Genomic DNA, 17,736 nt, shown 5'->3' on the forward strand with positions numbered 1-17,736 from the left:
CCCTTGGGAGTCCCGGTCTGGGCATCCAATTAGACAAACACTCCCACCAGGTTAAGGAGTTCCCCATAGCACTAAATAACTTTTCATCATAGTAACCTGGGGCAGCATATGCTTGCCAGCCCTACCAACCTGGTACAAAGAGAGTTGTCATCTGCGTGGCCCTCTGGGTTATAAAGGCTTTCATGCCCATCACCTCAATTAATTCTCAAAGTAACTCTGTGAGGCAGGCCCTGAAGCAAGGGGGATTGTTAGTGACATGCCTAAAGCCAATCAATTAATGAGCAACAGTGCCAGGCCTGGCCTGTTTCCGGCTCAGAACGGGCATCCATTAAACAGGGGCCAAAACCTGGCTAGGGAAGGTAAGGAAAGCTGGCATGTTTAAGGTCAAGAACAGAGTCATCGGGTGCCACCCAGAAGAAATGAATGGAGCTTAGTCACTGTTTGGAAGTATTCCATACCTGCTCCTTGCAAAGTATAGCTAAAAGCATGTGCCCTCGTTCCTCCATCACTCTTTCTCATCATGCCTCTTTGGGGTGATGTGAGAATGATATGAGCGTGCAAGTACTTGGCATGAGCACTTGGCTCATAGTAGGTGCTCAAGAGGTCTGTGGAAGCTAGACCAGCACTGCCCACAGAGAATCAAGGAGTGTTGGGACTAAAAAAAAGTCTTGGAGATCTCTTAATGGCCATAACCTCATTTTACCAAGGGAAAAAGGGAGTTCCAGAAAGGGGAAAGACTTAGCCATGGCCACACAGCAGCAAAACCAGAACCAGACCCCAGAGCCACACTCTTCTCCTTCCCATCTAAGCCAGCCTTGGTGCACCTCCCTACGCTGTTTTCCAGTGACAGCTGGGGCAGACTTGCCACCCCAAGGCAACCCAGCAATCTCTCAGGGCATTTTGACCTCCATAGTTGATTTCTAACCAGAGGACAGGAGCACTTTTAGTTCCCAAGGAATGTAAACCAGCCCCCACAGAAGCTAGGCTGTCCCTGAGATGGGGCTGCTTGTTTAGCACAAACACTGGGCTTCCTATATAAGGACCACACCTTTACCAGGCACCACCTCTGCCAGGAACTCCAGGTAAGTTCTTTCTAGCTTTTGGTGTTTATTGACAGCAGGACTTCTAACCTCCCCAGGTGATTCTTATGGATAACTTGTTAGATATGCAAATTTGCAGCAGGGTAGAACTATAAAGAACAGGTTAAAAGCCCTGGTTTACAGGTTTAAATTACTGTGTACCTGCCAGCCATTCCATTCAGCGTCTCTGGGCCTCAGGAGGTCCATCTGAACAAAGAGGAATTTGGACAACATGGGTCAGTCCAGTTGCTCAGAGACAAAACTTAGCTTAGGAACCACCTAAACCACCCCACCTCCCCTTGCACCCCATCCCCTACCATGTCCCCCAGCAACGTTGCTGGCTGGCTCAGCTTCACTTGGCACAAGCTCTCAGGACCTGGGACAAACAACACTGAGGTGACCTCATCAATTCCCACTGCTAAACACTCTGCCCCCAACAGGCTTGGGAAAGAGAACACATACCCTTCAATTCTCTCCTACCTTGGGAAGGTGGAGAGAGGAAAGCCTCACACAGGGTGGTGAGTGCTTTTCTACTCAGTAGTCATGGTTCCAGGTTGTAAAGTTCCCTCTCAGTCTGCTGGGCTCCTACCTGAGTGAATTCTGAGGTGCATGGGGTAAGCTGAGGGTGTGCTGCCTGGAGTCCCTCTCTCCCCAGGCCCATCTGTCCCCCACCCAGCTGAGGCCATGCTCTCCACGGGGACCCTCTGCAGCCTGCTGCTCCTCAGTGTGTTCTGGGTAGACTTCGCCATGGCAGGCTCCAGCTTCCTGAGCCCCAAAAACCAGAAGCTCCAGGTAAGGAACCCCCTCCCCTCCTTTCCCCACAAAATACCACATTCTGATCAGGGTATCTTGCTCCAGCCCTGCCACTTAGCACCCAGCTGTGTGGCCTGGGGCAGTGGCTCAACCTCTCTGGGCTTCAGCCTTCTCTCAGAGCACAAAGGAGGGAGGGCTGTGGGTCTGACCCTAGGCCCATCATATGGGGCCTTACTTAGGGCCCTAAAGAGAACATCTCTTTCCAGCAGAGAAAGGAGTCCAAGAAGCCACCAGCCAAACTGCAGCCCCGAGCGATAGAAGGCTGGCTCCACCCGGAAGACGAAAGTCAGGCAGAAGGGACAGAGGATGAGCTGAAAATCTGGGTCAGTACCTCTGCAGTTTTGTGCTTTTGTGGTGGGGGAGCTGTGTGGAAGGAAAGGGCAGGGAGAAATGGCTATGAACAGGGACCGATTTAAAAGCTATTCGAGAAATAGAAAATAGCACTAAAATTTAGTCCAGCTCTGCACTGGGCTCTATGTCTCAATGTATAGAAGTAACTTTGCTATCACACATGGCTGTACTAGAAGTGGCTTTACTATCACACAATGGATGTACTAGAATTAACTTTGCTATCTCACAATGGGAATGTACTAGAAGTAACTTTGCTACAAGGGAATGGGGATGTACAAGAATCCTCAAGCAGAGGAGAGAGAGTTTGGCAGACTTCAGGGCAGGCAGCAAATATGGTTCAAGTGATGGACTCGCAGGAACTAACAGCTGGTTAAAGACTAAAGGTGTTCCCCTACCCCGCCCCGGCCCCCAAAACCTTTGTTTTAATCAGTGGGATCTAAGGCCTTAACTTGGGGGTGGAGTGGTTTGAGACACGACCCTGCGCAGGTGAGCTGGCTGCCAGCACTCATGAACCTCACCTGTTCACCTGTAGACGGGCTTATTTTTGCTCTAACAAATCTTATGTGGAGCAAGGGAAAAGTTAGAGATGGCTCAAGGACTGGGGGAGGGAGGGAGTACAGGGATTTTAGGGGCTATGTAACCTTTTTTTTAACCTTCCTGAAAGGTTGGATATGGTTCAGGGATGTGTTTTTTTACAAGTATTTAGGTGATGAAACCTCCTTGTTGCAAAACCAGAATTTCCCTGGGGTAGTACTAAGTACTTTTTTTTTTAGTACTTAGTAATGGCAATTATTATACTGCTGTGCCTATATACAGCAATTTAATTCACAGACTGCCCATATTATATATCATTTAATCTCCATAAACAACACCTGTGAGGCAAGTAGGATTGACAGTATTACCCCCATAGATAAGCAACAGGAGCTCAGAGAAGGGGCTCACTTGCCCAAGATGGGACTCACTCAGTGCCAGCTCCAGCCCCCAAGACCTCTTCCTCCTCGCTGGCCTGGTGAACAGAGGGTCACAGTGGCCTGGGAAAAACCTGATGTGTGTCCTGCTTTTTGGCCTCCCTCTACCTACTCACCGCCCTCTTCTCAAGAATATGCATCCACCTCAATGTCCCCAAACTCCCTGCTCTCTCTGATCCTTGCCAGAACCTGGAGACATTCTCAGACCCTTTCTCCTCACGAAGAGTGAGACCCCAACCCACTAGGCCCACATTTGAATGGTCAAAAAATCCCTACGTTGAAACCCTGAAATTTCCAGGTGAGAATGCCAGCTTCAGCCAGGCTGGCAGTCACATCGCCAAGAGTGGCTGGCATTTAGTAGCCCAGAGGGGGAAGAGGTTTTGGTGGCTGGTGACTCAAGGCAGGGCTGGGATTACTGGAAGTTCGTTTCCATGAAAGCGGCCTTAGGAGAAACAGTCCAGACTGCTGGAACTAGAATCAGAAGTCTCAAAGTCTAGGAGACGTGGGGGCTGCCACATCAAAGCTTGGCCTATGCTTGGCTACATAAGCCCCTCCCACACCAGGGTTCAACCCCTCCTGTTCACTGTCCTCCTCCCCTCCCCCTAAAGTTTTCCTAAAATCGAATTTCTGAGCTAGAAGAGTTTTGAGACCAAGTCCTACCCACTCCCTCCCCCGCCCACTGAAAAGATGGAACCCTGAGCGCACGAGGGAAGGGTGTTCCTCAAGTCACACGAAGTAGGCCTTCCCACCAACAATCTCCATGCCACCCAACTGCCCCTACCGCATAGTTCAGGAAGCTGGACAGCCCACAGTGTCCCCATATCAGAGCTCATGATGGTTCCGAAGAAATCCGTTCAGGTGATCTGCCCATGAGTGTGGAAGAAGGAATATTTACTGAAGAGGGGGTACAGAAGGCCCTAGGATCCCTAAAAAAATCAGTCATATCATTCCTCATCCACACCATCTTCACAGAGGAGAAAAATACATGTGTGGTGGGGGGACGGCAGTTGCTGCCAAGTAGACACCATATCAACCCCATGTGTGTCAGCGTAGAACTGTGCTCCATAGCGTTTTCAATGGCTCCTCTTTCAGAAGTAGATCGCCAGGCCTTTTTTCAAAGTGCCTCTGGGCAGACTTGAACTTTCAACCTTTCGGTTACCAGCCCTATTTACATCTTTCAGGAACTGGGAGATGGGGGAGGGTAGTAAGTTTTCAAAGGGGAGTAGTAGCCAAATAGCTATTTGCTGTTCAAGTAACTTTTCTGAGCGTGTTTCCTCATCTGTAAAGTAGGAACAGTACAGTACCACTAGCTGGCTCATGGGGGGGTGCTGAGAGTCCAGTACAACAATGGTGCTAGATGCTTAGCACAGGCTTGACAGAGTCAGGGCTCTGAACTGGGCTTTGTTAATAGCAAGGGACTAGGAGAGGCTTCAGGGCGGGGTGGATTTGAGTCCTGCATTTTAGTCCTTGGCCACTAACCCTCTGTGGCCTTGCGCAAGACATTTAACCTCTCTGGGCCTCTGCTGCTTTATCTGAAAACTGGGGATAAGACCCCCTTCGTTGAGGGCAGGAGGCAGACAAAGCAGATGACCTAGGACTCCCAGCACAAAGACTCCTTCTTTAATTTATTCAAACATCTCAGTGACTAGCAGGTACCAGGTATTGAGCTAGTGGCTACTAGGGAAAAGGAGATAGATACATTCTCCACACTCAAAGAGAAAATCTGTGATGTGACTGCAAATAGAGCTTTCTCATTTACCCAATCATCTCCCTGAATGTCTAGAAAATAGGAAAAACGGGACACTCTCCCTACAGAAGGTAAGAAACACAGGCACAGAAAGGAGTTGGATTAGAGCACCTTTCCAGGCAAATGTCAGCTTCCTGTCTGTTGACAGAGCAAATAAAGTCCTTCATATATGAGAGGAAGAACATCTGGGAAAGGAGAAAGAGGAAAAATAAATAAAATAGGAGATGGGGGCCAGAGAAAGGGGTAGAGTCCATCACCCAGGCTAGCGCAGTATATATATACCACACCCAGTGCCGTCGAGTCGATTCCGACTCATAGGGACGCTATAGGACAGAGTAGAACTGCCCCGTAGAGCTTCCAAGGAGCGCCTGGTGGATTCGAACTGCAGACCCTTTGGTTAGCAGCCGTAGTACATATACCAGGTAGACCCAATGATTCCCCCCTCCCCCCCCACCAAAATCTCCCTACAGGGCCTAAAATCCTACTATTGGTGAGTCAACCTTTTGTCTTCCAGAATTGCAAGGTGGGAGGGGGGTTGAACCCCACAGCTTTTATTAACATCCTCCTTAGATAGATGGAAGGAGACTGCAAACTAAGTATCCTCAAGAGTGTGAGAGGGAGGTGAGACCTGGGCCTAAGAAGGCAGGGATGTCTCTCCTTGGTATCCACCAGGGACCAAGGGCCACTCCCTCTCTACTCGCACGAGTGAGGGCCTGAGAGTCCAGAGCCTCATTTGGGATAGGGGTGTATATTTGGGGCAGGGCTAAGGGTCTGTGAGGTCTGACGCATACTGAGTTCTCCCTGCCCCAACTCCTAGTTCAACGCCCCCTTTGACATTGGAATCAAGCTGTCAGGCGCTCAGTACCAGCAGCATGGCTGGGCCCTGGGGAAGTTCCTTCAGGACATCCTTTGGGAAGAGGCCAAAGGTAAGCCCTTGCCTCGGTCAGGCCAATTCAGTTTCTGTGGGTCCCAAATGTGAGCCTGCTGCATTGTTCTTCCCTGACTCTGCCTCACAGAGTTACAATTTCCTCTTTCCCAATGACTGCAGGAAGGGGGATTGGACTAGTCATTTGTGAGTGCCTCAGGAGGGAGCCAAGCACAAAGTCTCTGTATTCAAAGTGCACTGTATTCCAAAAACTAGTACTTCAACTAACTTTGGGGCCCTACCTGAACCCCAATTTCCTTAACTGTAAAATGGAGCTAACACCCACTGTGAGAGCAGAAGTTATTTGGTGTGAAAGTATTTTTACTGTGTAACTTTATTTCACAAACAAGAGGAATTAGTGCCAACCACATTCAGAGAAGGCTCTGCAGCCAAGCAAAGGTCTGTTGTTTTGAATTCCTTTTTGCATTGTAAAGAAGAAACCACCCAATTTTTTCCTGATTCAAGAGGCAGAAATACCTAACTTTGGAAGCGCACTCTACAATATGCAAAGCAATTCCTCACCAACATGGCCTTGCCCACCATCACACCACCCACATGAGCTAGGCAGATAAGGATACCAACTCAGAGCTATTTGGTGACTTGCCCAGTCACAGTCCAAACTCAAATCCCTGGAGTCTTTCAAGTCCAAGGCCAGTGCCCTCACTCAACCCCCCATTACAACACATCCTCTAACAATGTCATTGTAGAAGAAAAGCCATCTTCCGGGCCACTGGCAGGATGATGAACTTGGAATTCTGACTTGACCTCTTTCTTTTCAGAAGCCCCGGCTGACAAGTGATCATCCACAAGACTGACCCCACCTCTTCCTTTTCCTCCCAATCTTAGCAGCTCTCATCTTGCTGTTAGGTTGCTTTTGCAACAAACCCCTGTACTAGCTTAGGAGGTAAATAAATATTCAAACTATGCTGAATATCAAAATGGGAATTTATTTCACCAAAAATGGAAATTTCACATTTCACTGGGGAAAAAAAAAAATTCTTGGTCTACGATAAATGGAAAGAGAAAAAATGGACATGTAGCAAGGCAGGTGTGCATGCTCAGAAAACCAAATTAAACCAACACATACCAGCAGATAAACTAATGTGGGAATATATGACAAAAGGGAAAAGGAAAGAAAAAATATGGAGGGAGGAAACAAAGATGGAAAAGGGAAAGAAAAGACACAGTTCCTTTAAATATCAGTGTTTCCCAAGCGCAACAAAGTTGTTATTTAGAACTCATGAACAATCAGCAAGGATTGTGTGGACAGAGAAACTTCAAGTGACATTATCGGAGGCAAAGTTAAGATTAGCCAACGGGATGATTAAAAATAGGATGATGGGAATGCCAAAGAAGGAACCTGAAGTCGTAAGTGGGGCCCATAACAATGGCTATTATAGCCAGTGCTAAATAGGGTTGAAAGAACTACATTTCTCCTTCCTCCTTGTCCACTACCGAAAGGGCCTTGTAAAGCAGAAGCCCTCCTGATGTGGGCAAGGCTGGCCATTGCCTTGGTTACTTCAGAGCTACCAGGTAAACCAAAACCAAACCCGTTGCCGTCAAGTTGATTCCGACTCGTAGTGACCCAATAGGACAGAGTAGAACTGCCCCATAGGGTTTCCAAGGAGCGCTTGGTGGATTCAAACTGCTGACCTTTGGGTTAGCAGCTGTAGCTCTTAACCACTATGCCACGAGGGTTTCCAGGTAGGTGTCCCAAAACATTTCCCCCAACTCCAGCTCACAGCTGAGATGGGCCTTGATGTTTAAGCTCCACAACTCTAGTTAGACACCAATTCTCCCAAGAGAATTTACACCGTAGTGTGAACTAATCGATGTCTGAGAGCTGGTGATGAAGCATGGGGTACTTCATTAAGGAGAGGAAAAGACAAACAAGGAAGCCACAAAGATAACCACTGCCAGCCTGCCAATTCAGACAAATGAACATATCAGAAATATGTAGGAAGCCCCTTTGCAGAGACAGAGTTGGTGTAACATCCACACTCTGGAAAAACCCCTATTCCCAGAGAGCTGTAGGGGGCCAAGTGTCTTCTTAAATAAAATCGTGATCACCTGGCACTCAAGGCACAGCCCTACAGGCACTAACCCTATAGGCTCACTGACACCCAACTGCTATCCCTGACCTATTAACTGCTGTAGTCCATGGAACATCACCATCGTCTGGAAACTTCTTTAAAATGTGGAATCTCGAGCCCTTCCCCAGCCCTACTATACCAGATCTCCAGGTCATCTAAATTTGAAAGCCAGCTGTGTGGTCCAGACCAAGATAATTGAATTTCTTGGTCTCCTTACATGTAAAACACCCAGACCTCACTGGGTTATTGCCAAGACTCAACAAGGTATTTCACACGAGGACACCTGGCACAGGCCCTGGCATTCAACGACTCTAACAGCCATCACTTACTACCTTCCTGCTGCGCACCAAGCACTACTCTAAATATTTAATACAAATGAACGTAACTTCAGTTAATTTTCACAAGCATGCTTAAGAGGGGGAAACCCTGGTGGCATAGTGGTTAAGTACTACAGCTGCGAACAAAAGGGTTGGCAGTTCGAATCTGCCAGGCGCTCCTTGGAAACTCTATGGGGCAGTTCTACTTTGTCCTATGGGATTGCTATGAGTCGGAATCGATTCGACGGCACTGGGTCTGGGTACTTAAGAGGGAGAAGGAGGAATTTCATAGAAACTAACTTCCTAAGGTCACATAGCAAGTACTTGACAGACTTGTATCCAGGGCCGTAGTAAGTATTAAGTTCACGCTTTCCCACTGTATTTTACTGCCTCTTAATCAATGTTACTCCCTCGTCCTACTGCCTAGGGATCCAAGGGACTTCTTGTTCTATTTTTCATTTCCTTCGTAATACACTGGGTCAACTAGGGGAGGGGAAGGCAGTCACAAGTCAACAATTAGCAGAAACAAACTTTATCAAAGGAAACAGGTCAAACTTGAGAAAATGTAGCATTTCAACCATATTGTTCCTACATCAGCTTTCTTAAATCTACACCTTTGTGCATTATTAAATGACCCTGACAACTAATGAGCAAGATATTTGCCTGCAGAAAAAAAATGCTCCTTTAGAAAAAACTTCTATATTGAGGTTTATAATATATCTACCACCTCAGTACAGGAGCATATGTATATAACTTATTATATACTTATAGGTGTGTGCTCAGAAATTCTCCAGTGACAGCACGTAAACAGAGTCTTCCTGAGTCTAAACCCACTTTCAAACATCATTGACAAATGAGCATTTAACAGTGATCGTGGGTGGGTCTGGCCACTAATCAGCAGTCTGGCTGCCATCTTCATTTGACAGTTTGCTTATTCAATCACTGTGTATTTCAGTGGCCTTTTGTCCTTACTTTATAAAAATGCGTAATGTGAAAATAAAAGAGCTGACAATAAACAACTAGCATCAGCCCCAAACTTAATAGAGAGAAAGATGGAAACACCAGAAAAGTCAAGTGCAGCAGATCTTTAGCCACAAATAGACTACCTTGGAGTCAATGGTGTGTTCAACTGGGACGGAAATGAAACAAAGTTAAGGAACATGTGGGACATACGTAATCAGTGATTGTGTCTAAAAGACACGGTGTCAACAGAGGATTTGTAATTTCACATCTTTTGGAACAGAGCCCTCCTTTTTTACACGTAGGTCTACTTCTCAGCTTGTGTACTTTTTTCAAGACTAACTTAGCACAAGATTGAGGAAGGACCACAGGTGGTGAGGCAGACTTCCCTCCCGAGTGTACCTAGGAGGGATCAGAAGAGTTCACCGTCCAGCCTACAGTATAACTGATTCACCAACACCCCCACATACTTGATTTTTCTTCCTCCTACTGCACTGCTCTGGGAGAAAAAGAAGGTATCTATGCACTTCACAAAGGATGTGAAAAAGCAGTGCATCTGGGTTCCCAGGCACTAAAATAAGAGTTAATGCTCGAACGCAGCAGAACTGTTAAAAAGGTGCCATGTATTCTCACAGCCACAGTTTAGTTTTACAGAGACACATGTATACTTGAGAATGTCTCCAGACATCTGGAATGTCAGGTTACAAAGTTGGCCAACAACCAGACTAAACCCCTGGATCACTCAGAGAAATCTAAACACACATGGGTAGTGTGCAAACTGGCTAGAGGATCCACCACTTTATTTTCAGAAAGAGATGGCCAAAAAGGGGGGGAAATACAGAGGCACTCCAGGAGCACAGTAAAAACAATCAAAGCAGCCACCCAAAAATGGAATAAAAAACAATGCCATGGTGCTTTCACACCACACAGGCCCTGCTGCCCTGTGTAACAGCATGTGAATAACAATCCTTGGACGGGGGGCTGCACGGGATCGGAGACATCCACTTTGTCATCACTTTTAATCCTCTAACCAGGATGAGTTGGTTTCAGGGACAGGCAGTGTTGTCACACAGGGTTTGCTGTGGAGATGAATATGCTACAGTTGACCTGGGTGACAATACTGCACTTTGAAATAGTTAGCAACCCACAAATTTTCCAAGCAGAACAAAGCCCAACCTTCTAGGGCCTGTAATGATATACCTTTACAAGGCACCAGCAGAGAGCAACATATGACTCAGACCTTGAAATGACACCTTGGCTCAGAAGTTGAAGGAGAGGCTCTCAAATCTAACGCTCAGAGAAAGACAGGACACAGAGTAGGCAAAGGCAAGGAAGACAACCAAGAAAGGCCAGAGGGGGGCCGAGATGTTTAGAGACACTGGGCCTGCTTGTTCTACATAACCAATAGGATGTGGCTGAGGTGCCCCAGCAAAGCTTTAAAGAATTAAACTGATTTACCTCTCAACCAGGGTCGGACACATGAAGGGCTGTTACACGGGATGAAATAGGAGTATTTTTGGTCCAGTGTTCCAGGAGAAGGGGGCGAAAACGGAACACAGAGAGGCTGGGACCTCTGACACCAGACTAGCAGGTAGCTTTGGGGGCAAACTGAACCCTCATGGGTTTAACACACCCAAGTAGCAGCCCTGGGAGCTCCAGTAAGAGGGAATACCTCCTTTGGGATCCTCTTCCTTGAATCCCCCAATCTGTCCTGGATCTCCATCAGCCAGGACTGTCCCTAGACACAGCAGTGAGCACCCCCCCTTCCCACCTCCACGATGTGGGCAGTGGAACCACTGAGACCAGCAGCCAAGTCCTTCTGCTATTCTGGAGCTGACACCAGAACAATGACATCAAAGAGTTATCCAGGCAAGGAAAGGGGATGATCTTGCTGGTTGCAAAAAAAAAAAAAAACAAACCTCTGAAGACAGGTATCCAGTGAATTTCCTGTGATATCCCACTTGGGAGTTCACTTTGAGACTTGAGAGCCAGGAATCGAGTTACACACCCACATGTGCTTGGAGGAGTAGGAGGGTGACTTTATTCACAGACGGCTCAAAAACACAGGTTGCAGAGAACAGGGGTTTGGATTCGCAAACTTGTTGTACCTTTTTACTGGACTCTTTCTTCTTCACTGACTACACTGGAGCGTTTTTGCTGGGAGGCAAAACCCTGATAACATCAAGGACAGTTCTTGTTACCCCTTACCCACCCCCCAGCCGGAAGCAGAAGCCTTATGAAGAGGTTTTGAGGAAAAAGTCCTGTCCTGGTTTTCTCCATTCCAATGGGCTCTCCAAACACATCCTTGACCTGGACACAGGCAGAGTTCAAACCCAGCCTGTGTTCTCTCAGGCCGCTGGTCTCCCTGGAGAGACTGGAAGAGAAAAGGGAGAAGGTTCCAAACGAAGTCCATGCAAGACAAAGCAGGCTTAATGCTCATCCTACGTTTACATTCTCTACATTAAGAAAATGCAGTAAAAGACGTTTTGGTCCTGTTTTTTAAAAAACAGATAATGTGAATGCTATGACCTTTTCTGGGAGACTCCTGAATGTACCTTCTCTCTTTAAAGATTGTAGAGGCGACTGGTGTTCTCACGCAAGGTGGCCAAGGTATGGGAGAGCGGCTGGTCTTTGACCCTGGCAATCTCTCGAACGGTGTGCAAGGCCAGGCCTGGGTGGGCGTACTGGCAAAGGCTTTTGGGAACCTGGAAGACATCAAGCATTCAGAACATCACTGTGCCTTCTGTGTACAACCATGACACTGAATTCCCTCCCTATCCCTTCCCCAGCAAGGACCTCTTTGGGGCTGCCCTGTAGAGACCCCTTTACCTGCAGGTGCAGGGAGAGTCCTAGTCATGGGGGGCTCTGGGTGAGCAGGGTCCCACGCTTCCTTGGACTACCCTCTACAGGGTAGGGCTTTGCACTGCCTGGAAGAGAGTGGTTACCCTTCAGCTTCTCATCCCCCTAGACTTGTGGTTCTGCAGAGCAACAACAAGGAGACATCTACACGGCCGAGGATGGGCTCTGGGCATCACTGGGGCTCTGGCCCGCCCACCTCCCCACCCTCTCTCCTCAGCGCCCCAACTTAGCCTGAAGACACCCCTACCTGACGAGGGAGGAAGTAGGGAGCATCTGTTTCCACGATGATTCTCTCTAGCGGGATCTGTCTCAGAGCCTCCCGGGCTTCCCAGGCAGAAGAGTAAGTCAGGACTGCTGTGAAGCCCACGGACATGTTGGGAAAGTACTTCAACAGGGGCTCGATGACCGGGTAGCTGCCAGTGAAGCAATGCCTGAGGGAAGAGAATTCCAGATCAGGGCTCTCTCACAGTCCCCTCTGCAGCACCCTCCAACTCCCTCTAGACAGATAACCCCTCTGAAATTATTTTCTTTGGATAAATTCCCAGAAATGGAAAAGACTGCATCCAAGGGAAGGATTCCACGATAAACACAGAGACGCAATGGCTGCCACATAATAATACCCGCAATGATGTGTGGTGATGACACTCACCAATCAACATATTATATTGTAGAATATGATGCAGTCAACATGAAGAACACACGGCAACAACACAGGGGTAGGGCATGCTTATAACATTAAAAGAAAGGCAGAATTAAAAACTATGCCCCTGTAAAATTACAACCACAGTATGTAAAAAAATTATGTCCTGTAGTCAAATTAACTGGAAGGAAGCAAAAAATTAATGTTGGAGAGTGCGACAACAGGTGAATATTCTCTTATTTTGATATCTGCTCATGCTCCTGATACAATATTTATTGTTAACCAATTCAAGGCTTCCTCCAGCCACAGCTCTTTGTGCTACCCATTAGATTCCCTTTCAAGTCAGCCCCAAATAAAGCGTGGAAAAGCCTCAGAAGGACAGAGTGCCTGTGCCATGTCTTGGTGGTGTGCCACCACAGTCAAAGGTCAGGGCTGCACACACTCTGCCTAGACATTCAAATGCAGCAGCATGGAAGCCTGACAGCCCTTCCCACTTCTGTCACTTGTCAAGACCCAGGCTGGGTTCTGGACTCCCAATTTTGTCAGCCCTCTGACCCCTTTCCCCAGCCAGGCTCAGTGAAGTGGCCCTTCCTCTGGCTCTCACAGCACCTCATGCACACCTCGGCCCCACTCTCTATGCTGAAATCACAGCTGACCTGTCTGTCTCCCCACAGTCCCTCCAGGGTGTACGCTGAGCCAAGCCAATGCCAGGTGCACATACATGGTAGGTGTTAACATACTGAACTTAAGAGACCCTAGACGCCAAGCAGATAAAACACAGCCAGGACTTTAATGCTAACTGGAGGGAAAATGCGCTTTCAAACTCAAAAAAAGGAAAGGAAATGTCTCTTCAGGTGTCCTGCAATGTTCTCTGTGTGCTAAGCCACTGGACCCCACAGCAGCCACTCCAAGATCAGAGGTCCTCATTTCTGATAACTGAGACTCCATTTCAGCCTCTCACCCAGGACAGGGGCCACTAAAGCACCCTTTTACACAGTGGTGATTCAGGGTTTTAGTGTAAACCTTAAAAAGTTGCTACTTTGTAAGTAAAAAAGTGGTCAAATATTAAAAATTTCATATGGTTCAACTCAATACTTCTTTAAGAAAAGAAGTATCAACTTATAATTCTTTAGAAAAAATACTACATGAAGACACAATAGTATCATTGCTTTCCTCCTTGGGTTTTTGTTTTTCCAACTAATGTCCTAGACAGAGGGAAGTGTTTATTTCATTTGCCCACTAAAGTTCCAGCCTCTAACCTATGGATCTTGTAGTCAGAGGGCACAAATTTTTTCATGATGTCCAACAGATCTTCGTCAGCTTCTCGGCAGTGGATCACCAAGGGCTTCTTTAGAGACACGGCCAGCTGCAGCTGTCTCTCAAACACCTGGGAGATAACAAAGTGACACCTGCTGGTTAGTGCCACTTCACAAGTCAGTTACCCTGGAACACCCAGTCCAATGGGTACCCCACTGTCTCCAACTCTTTATTTTTAAACTATAATAATATAACAATAATAGCTAATGCTTACTGAGTGCTCACAAGAGACAGGCACCACTCAAAGCACTAGGTGCACCATCACAACACCGAATCCTCACAGCCACCCTAGTTCCAACATCTAACAATGGCTGCATCCCCTCCCACCCAACCATCCCGACACATCTGCTAAGTGCTCATCTGCCCTCCTTTGGCTCCTACATAGACAGGAAGTTTCAAGAGACTCCAGTTCCAACTTTTAATTCCTACCTCTGACAATGACTTCTTACGGTAGCTAAACAAGCTATTTAGCGCCTTAGGGTGGAGTATCACACAGCTGTTAAAAAGCATTCTTCAAAATACATTTAATGAAACACAAGAATTTTTAGAAGTAGAAATAACATTCCAAATGACTCCTTTAAAAAAAAATTTCTAATCTTTTTTTTAAAAAAGCATGTACCTACAACATACATTTCCTTGATTCTAAGGCAGTTACTTTTGTAAGACACCCCACCTGGCAATTTTTCAAGAGACAGTAATATAAACGTATAATGCTTTGTACAACACATCCGAACTTCAAAAATGTTAAAATAGAAGAAAAATTAATTAGAACGAAGAACTACGGCGTGTCCCAGGAGTAGAGGGTAAAGTTTCTGCCTGGGTTTTGAAGCTGGGCTACGCACTGGAGCTATCTGTAGCATATACGCTCACCAGGGACCCAGCAGAAAAATAACAGGTGCGAATGAAGTGCGGATAAGTTATTCACCCCCTATAATTACTCTCCTCTGCCTGTACTAGCTTGGGTTCCCCACTGATCCATTATTTCCTGGGATCCCAGGGTTAATCAGTCTCTCCTGGGGATGGCCCAAGGCATCTCCTGCATGCACATTACCTCAATAATTAATACCAGTCAAACACAACTAGTGGCAGAGGCAGCACAAACACAGCTCAGCCAGCCCGAGTAGGGAAGGACAGTCCATGCTCCTGGCTTTCCAGCCCCAGATACCAGTGAATTCTGGTCTTCCTATTGGCGGATGTATGCAGTTCACACATGAACTACTTATCCATGACCTAATCCTTAGGTGTTAATAGGGGTCTTTCTGTGAACACACAGATAAGCAAGGAAAAAGTTAACAGTGGTATTCTCTGGGTAGCAGGGTTAACTACTGACTTTTTCCCAATTTTTTTACTCTCCCTATTTTCCAATGCTTCTGGAAAATATTAGGTAACAGAAACTAGGCTCTCTCTTACAAGGAGCTGGACCTGGAACTCCATCACTTGGTCAGATACAGCCCTTCCACAGACTTTTTTTTTCTTCTCTTTGCAAGATGACACATTCAGCAGGGCACATTAAGAACTCACCAACCACTCTGCTTTGGGCGAATACAACTCAGGGCAGACATCCAGCTGGCGCACAGCTGCTAGTCGCCACCACTTCCCTTGTGCTTTGATGCTAGATTTTAGATTTACATCGAGAACATGGCATCCACTTCCTCTATCCAGCTGAGGAGTGTCTAGAGCTCTACAGAAAGATTTTGTTTTCTTCTCCTTTAAATGCAGTTCTGCTTCCTCCCCAACAGCAATTTATTTCCTCTGACTAGCATCTACCTCTCTCATCATTTTCCACTCTTCAGACCCATCTCACCAAGCCAAAACACCTGCATGATTTTTTTTTAATCATTTATCATCTATTCCATGCTACAACTTCAAGTTCAGCGTGTCAGGCTGCATGCCCTATGTGCTTGTATATGCAGATCCCATACCATAACAACTTAACAAATGAAAAGATTACTGTGAAGTATGCAGCACATTTCCGGCAGTAGACAATCAACAAACAGTGTCATGGATTGAATTGTGTCCCCCCAAAACATCTGTCAACTTGGCTAGGTCATGATTTCCAGTATTGCATGACTGTCTACCATTTTGTCATCTGATGTGATTTCCCTGTATGTTGTAAATCCTATCACCATGATGTAATAAGATGGATTAGTGGCAGTTATATTGATGAGGTCTACAAGATTAGATAGTCTCTTAGGCCAATCTCTTTTGAGATATAAAAGAGAGAAGTGAGCAGAGAGACATGGGGAGCTTACACCACCAAGAAAGCAGTGCCGGGAGGAGAGCAGGTCCTTTGGACCCAAGTTTCCTGTGCTGAGATGCTCCCAGACCAATGGAAGACTCATGACAAGGGCCTCCCTCCAGAGCCGACAGAGAAAGCCTTCCCCAGGAGCTGGCACCCTGAATTCAGACTTCTAGCCTACTGACTGAGAGAATAAATTCTCTTTGTTAAAGCCATCCACTTGTGGTATTTCTGTTATAGCAGCACTAGATGACCAAGACAATCAGCTATACAGTTAAGTAAATGTAACACTCTTCTTCCTCTTTCCAATTACCTTACAATATACATTTCTGGGGACTTTCTGCACTGTTCCTGTTTGACTGTCCACACCTTCCTAGCACCGTAAAAACCAGTCAGGGAAGCAGAATATTAAATATTTGTCTCACTTTATTTTTTTTTAGAATTCTATTTGTTTCCTATGTCTTCAGATTTATTTATTTTTCTCTTTACTTCTAATAAACTACAACTTCAAGTCAGAAACTGCAAGCTTCCTAAATTGATAGGGAAAAGGAAGTCTGAACAGGCAAGAGATTGTTTCAATGTACAAGACAGACCTAATTCTGAACAGAAACACTATTCATGTCAGAAATTCAGTAAATAAAGGTGAAAACTGAAAACATTCACACAAATAAAATCCTAGCCACCTGTCTGAATACAGATCCTTATGTCAAAATGTATACTTGTAAACTTGTAAGCATCTGTCATGGATTGAATTGTGTCCCTCCAAAACGTGTGTCAACTCGGCTAGACCATGATTCCCAGTATTGTGTGGTGGTCCACCATTTTGTCATCTGATATGACTCTCCTATAAGCTGTAAATTCTGCCTCTGTGCTGTCAGTGAGGAAAGATTAGCAGCAGTTATGTTGACAAGGCAGGACTCAATCCACAAGATGAGGTTGTGTTTTAAACCAATCTCTGCTGAGACATAAAAGAGCAAAGTGAGCAGAGAGACATGGGAAACTCATGCCACCAAGAAAGCAGCACTGAGAGCAGAGCATGTCCTTTGGACCCCGGGTTCCTATGTGGAGAAGCTCCTAGGCCAAGGGAAGACTGAAGACAAGGACCTTCCTCCAGAGACAGGAATTTCGGCTGAGATGGCACCCTGGATTCGGACTTCTGGCCTACTACACTGTGAGAGGATAAACTTCTGTTTGTGGAGGTCATCCACTGTGGTGTGTCTATTACAGCAGCACTAGAGACTTGACGGCACTGGGCTTCTGGGTGGGTAGATAACTAAGACACCATCCTATTCTGAATTTCGTCTCTGGGTGGCATAAACAGTTAAATGCTTGACAAGTAACCAAAAGGTTGATAGTTTGATCCATCCAGAGGTGCCTCAAAAGAAAGGCCTGGCCATCTGCTTCTGAAAGGTCACGGCTAAGAAAACC

At 46.4% G+C, this 17,736-nt stretch overlaps 2 protein-coding genes across 7 annotated transcripts in view; one reads left to right on the top strand and one right to left on the bottom strand.

Moving 5' to 3' along the window:
• Positions 1 to 1,403: 1,403 nt before the first annotated feature.
• TATDN2 (TatD DNase domain containing 2) overlaps positions 1,404 to 17,736 on the bottom strand; it is a 36,212-nt gene continuing 19,879 nt past the window's right edge. The window contains exons 5-8 of one of the 6 annotated variants that reach the window (XM_023547927.2): positions 14,012 to 14,139; positions 12,360 to 12,543; positions 11,783 to 11,958; positions 1,407 to 11,627 (exon numbers count right to left, since the gene is read on the bottom strand). In XM_023547927.2, coding sequence (XP_023403695.2) covers positions 11,818 to 11,958; positions 12,360 to 12,543; positions 14,012 to 14,139 — 453 coding nt within the window. In that variant the 3' untranslated portion in view covers positions 1,407 to 11,627; positions 11,783 to 11,817. Of the gene's footprint in view, positions 11,628 to 11,782; positions 11,959 to 12,082; positions 12,181 to 12,359; positions 12,544 to 14,011; positions 14,140 to 17,736 lie in introns of those variants that run through there. The other 5 variants (XM_003409758.4, XR_775697.3, XR_010319048.1 and 2 more) reach the window with 5 other exon arrangements.
• Positions 1,732 to 6,137, top strand: GHRL (ghrelin and obestatin prepropeptide). Its single transcript, XM_023547928.2, has 3 exons — positions 1,732 to 1,871; positions 2,099 to 2,215; positions 5,776 to 6,137. Exons 1-3 carry the CDS (start codon positions 1,764 to 1,766, stop codon positions 5,935 to 5,937), a joined length of 387 nt encoding a protein of 128 aa, XP_023403696.1. The 5' UTR covers positions 1,732 to 1,763; the 3' UTR covers positions 5,938 to 6,137.

The sequence above is a fragment of the Loxodonta africana genome, chromosome 22, assembly GCF_030014295.1.
Source record: "Loxodonta africana isolate mLoxAfr1 chromosome 22, mLoxAfr1.hap2, whole genome shotgun sequence".
NCBI lineage: Eukaryota > Metazoa > Chordata > Mammalia > Proboscidea > Elephantidae > Loxodonta > Loxodonta africana.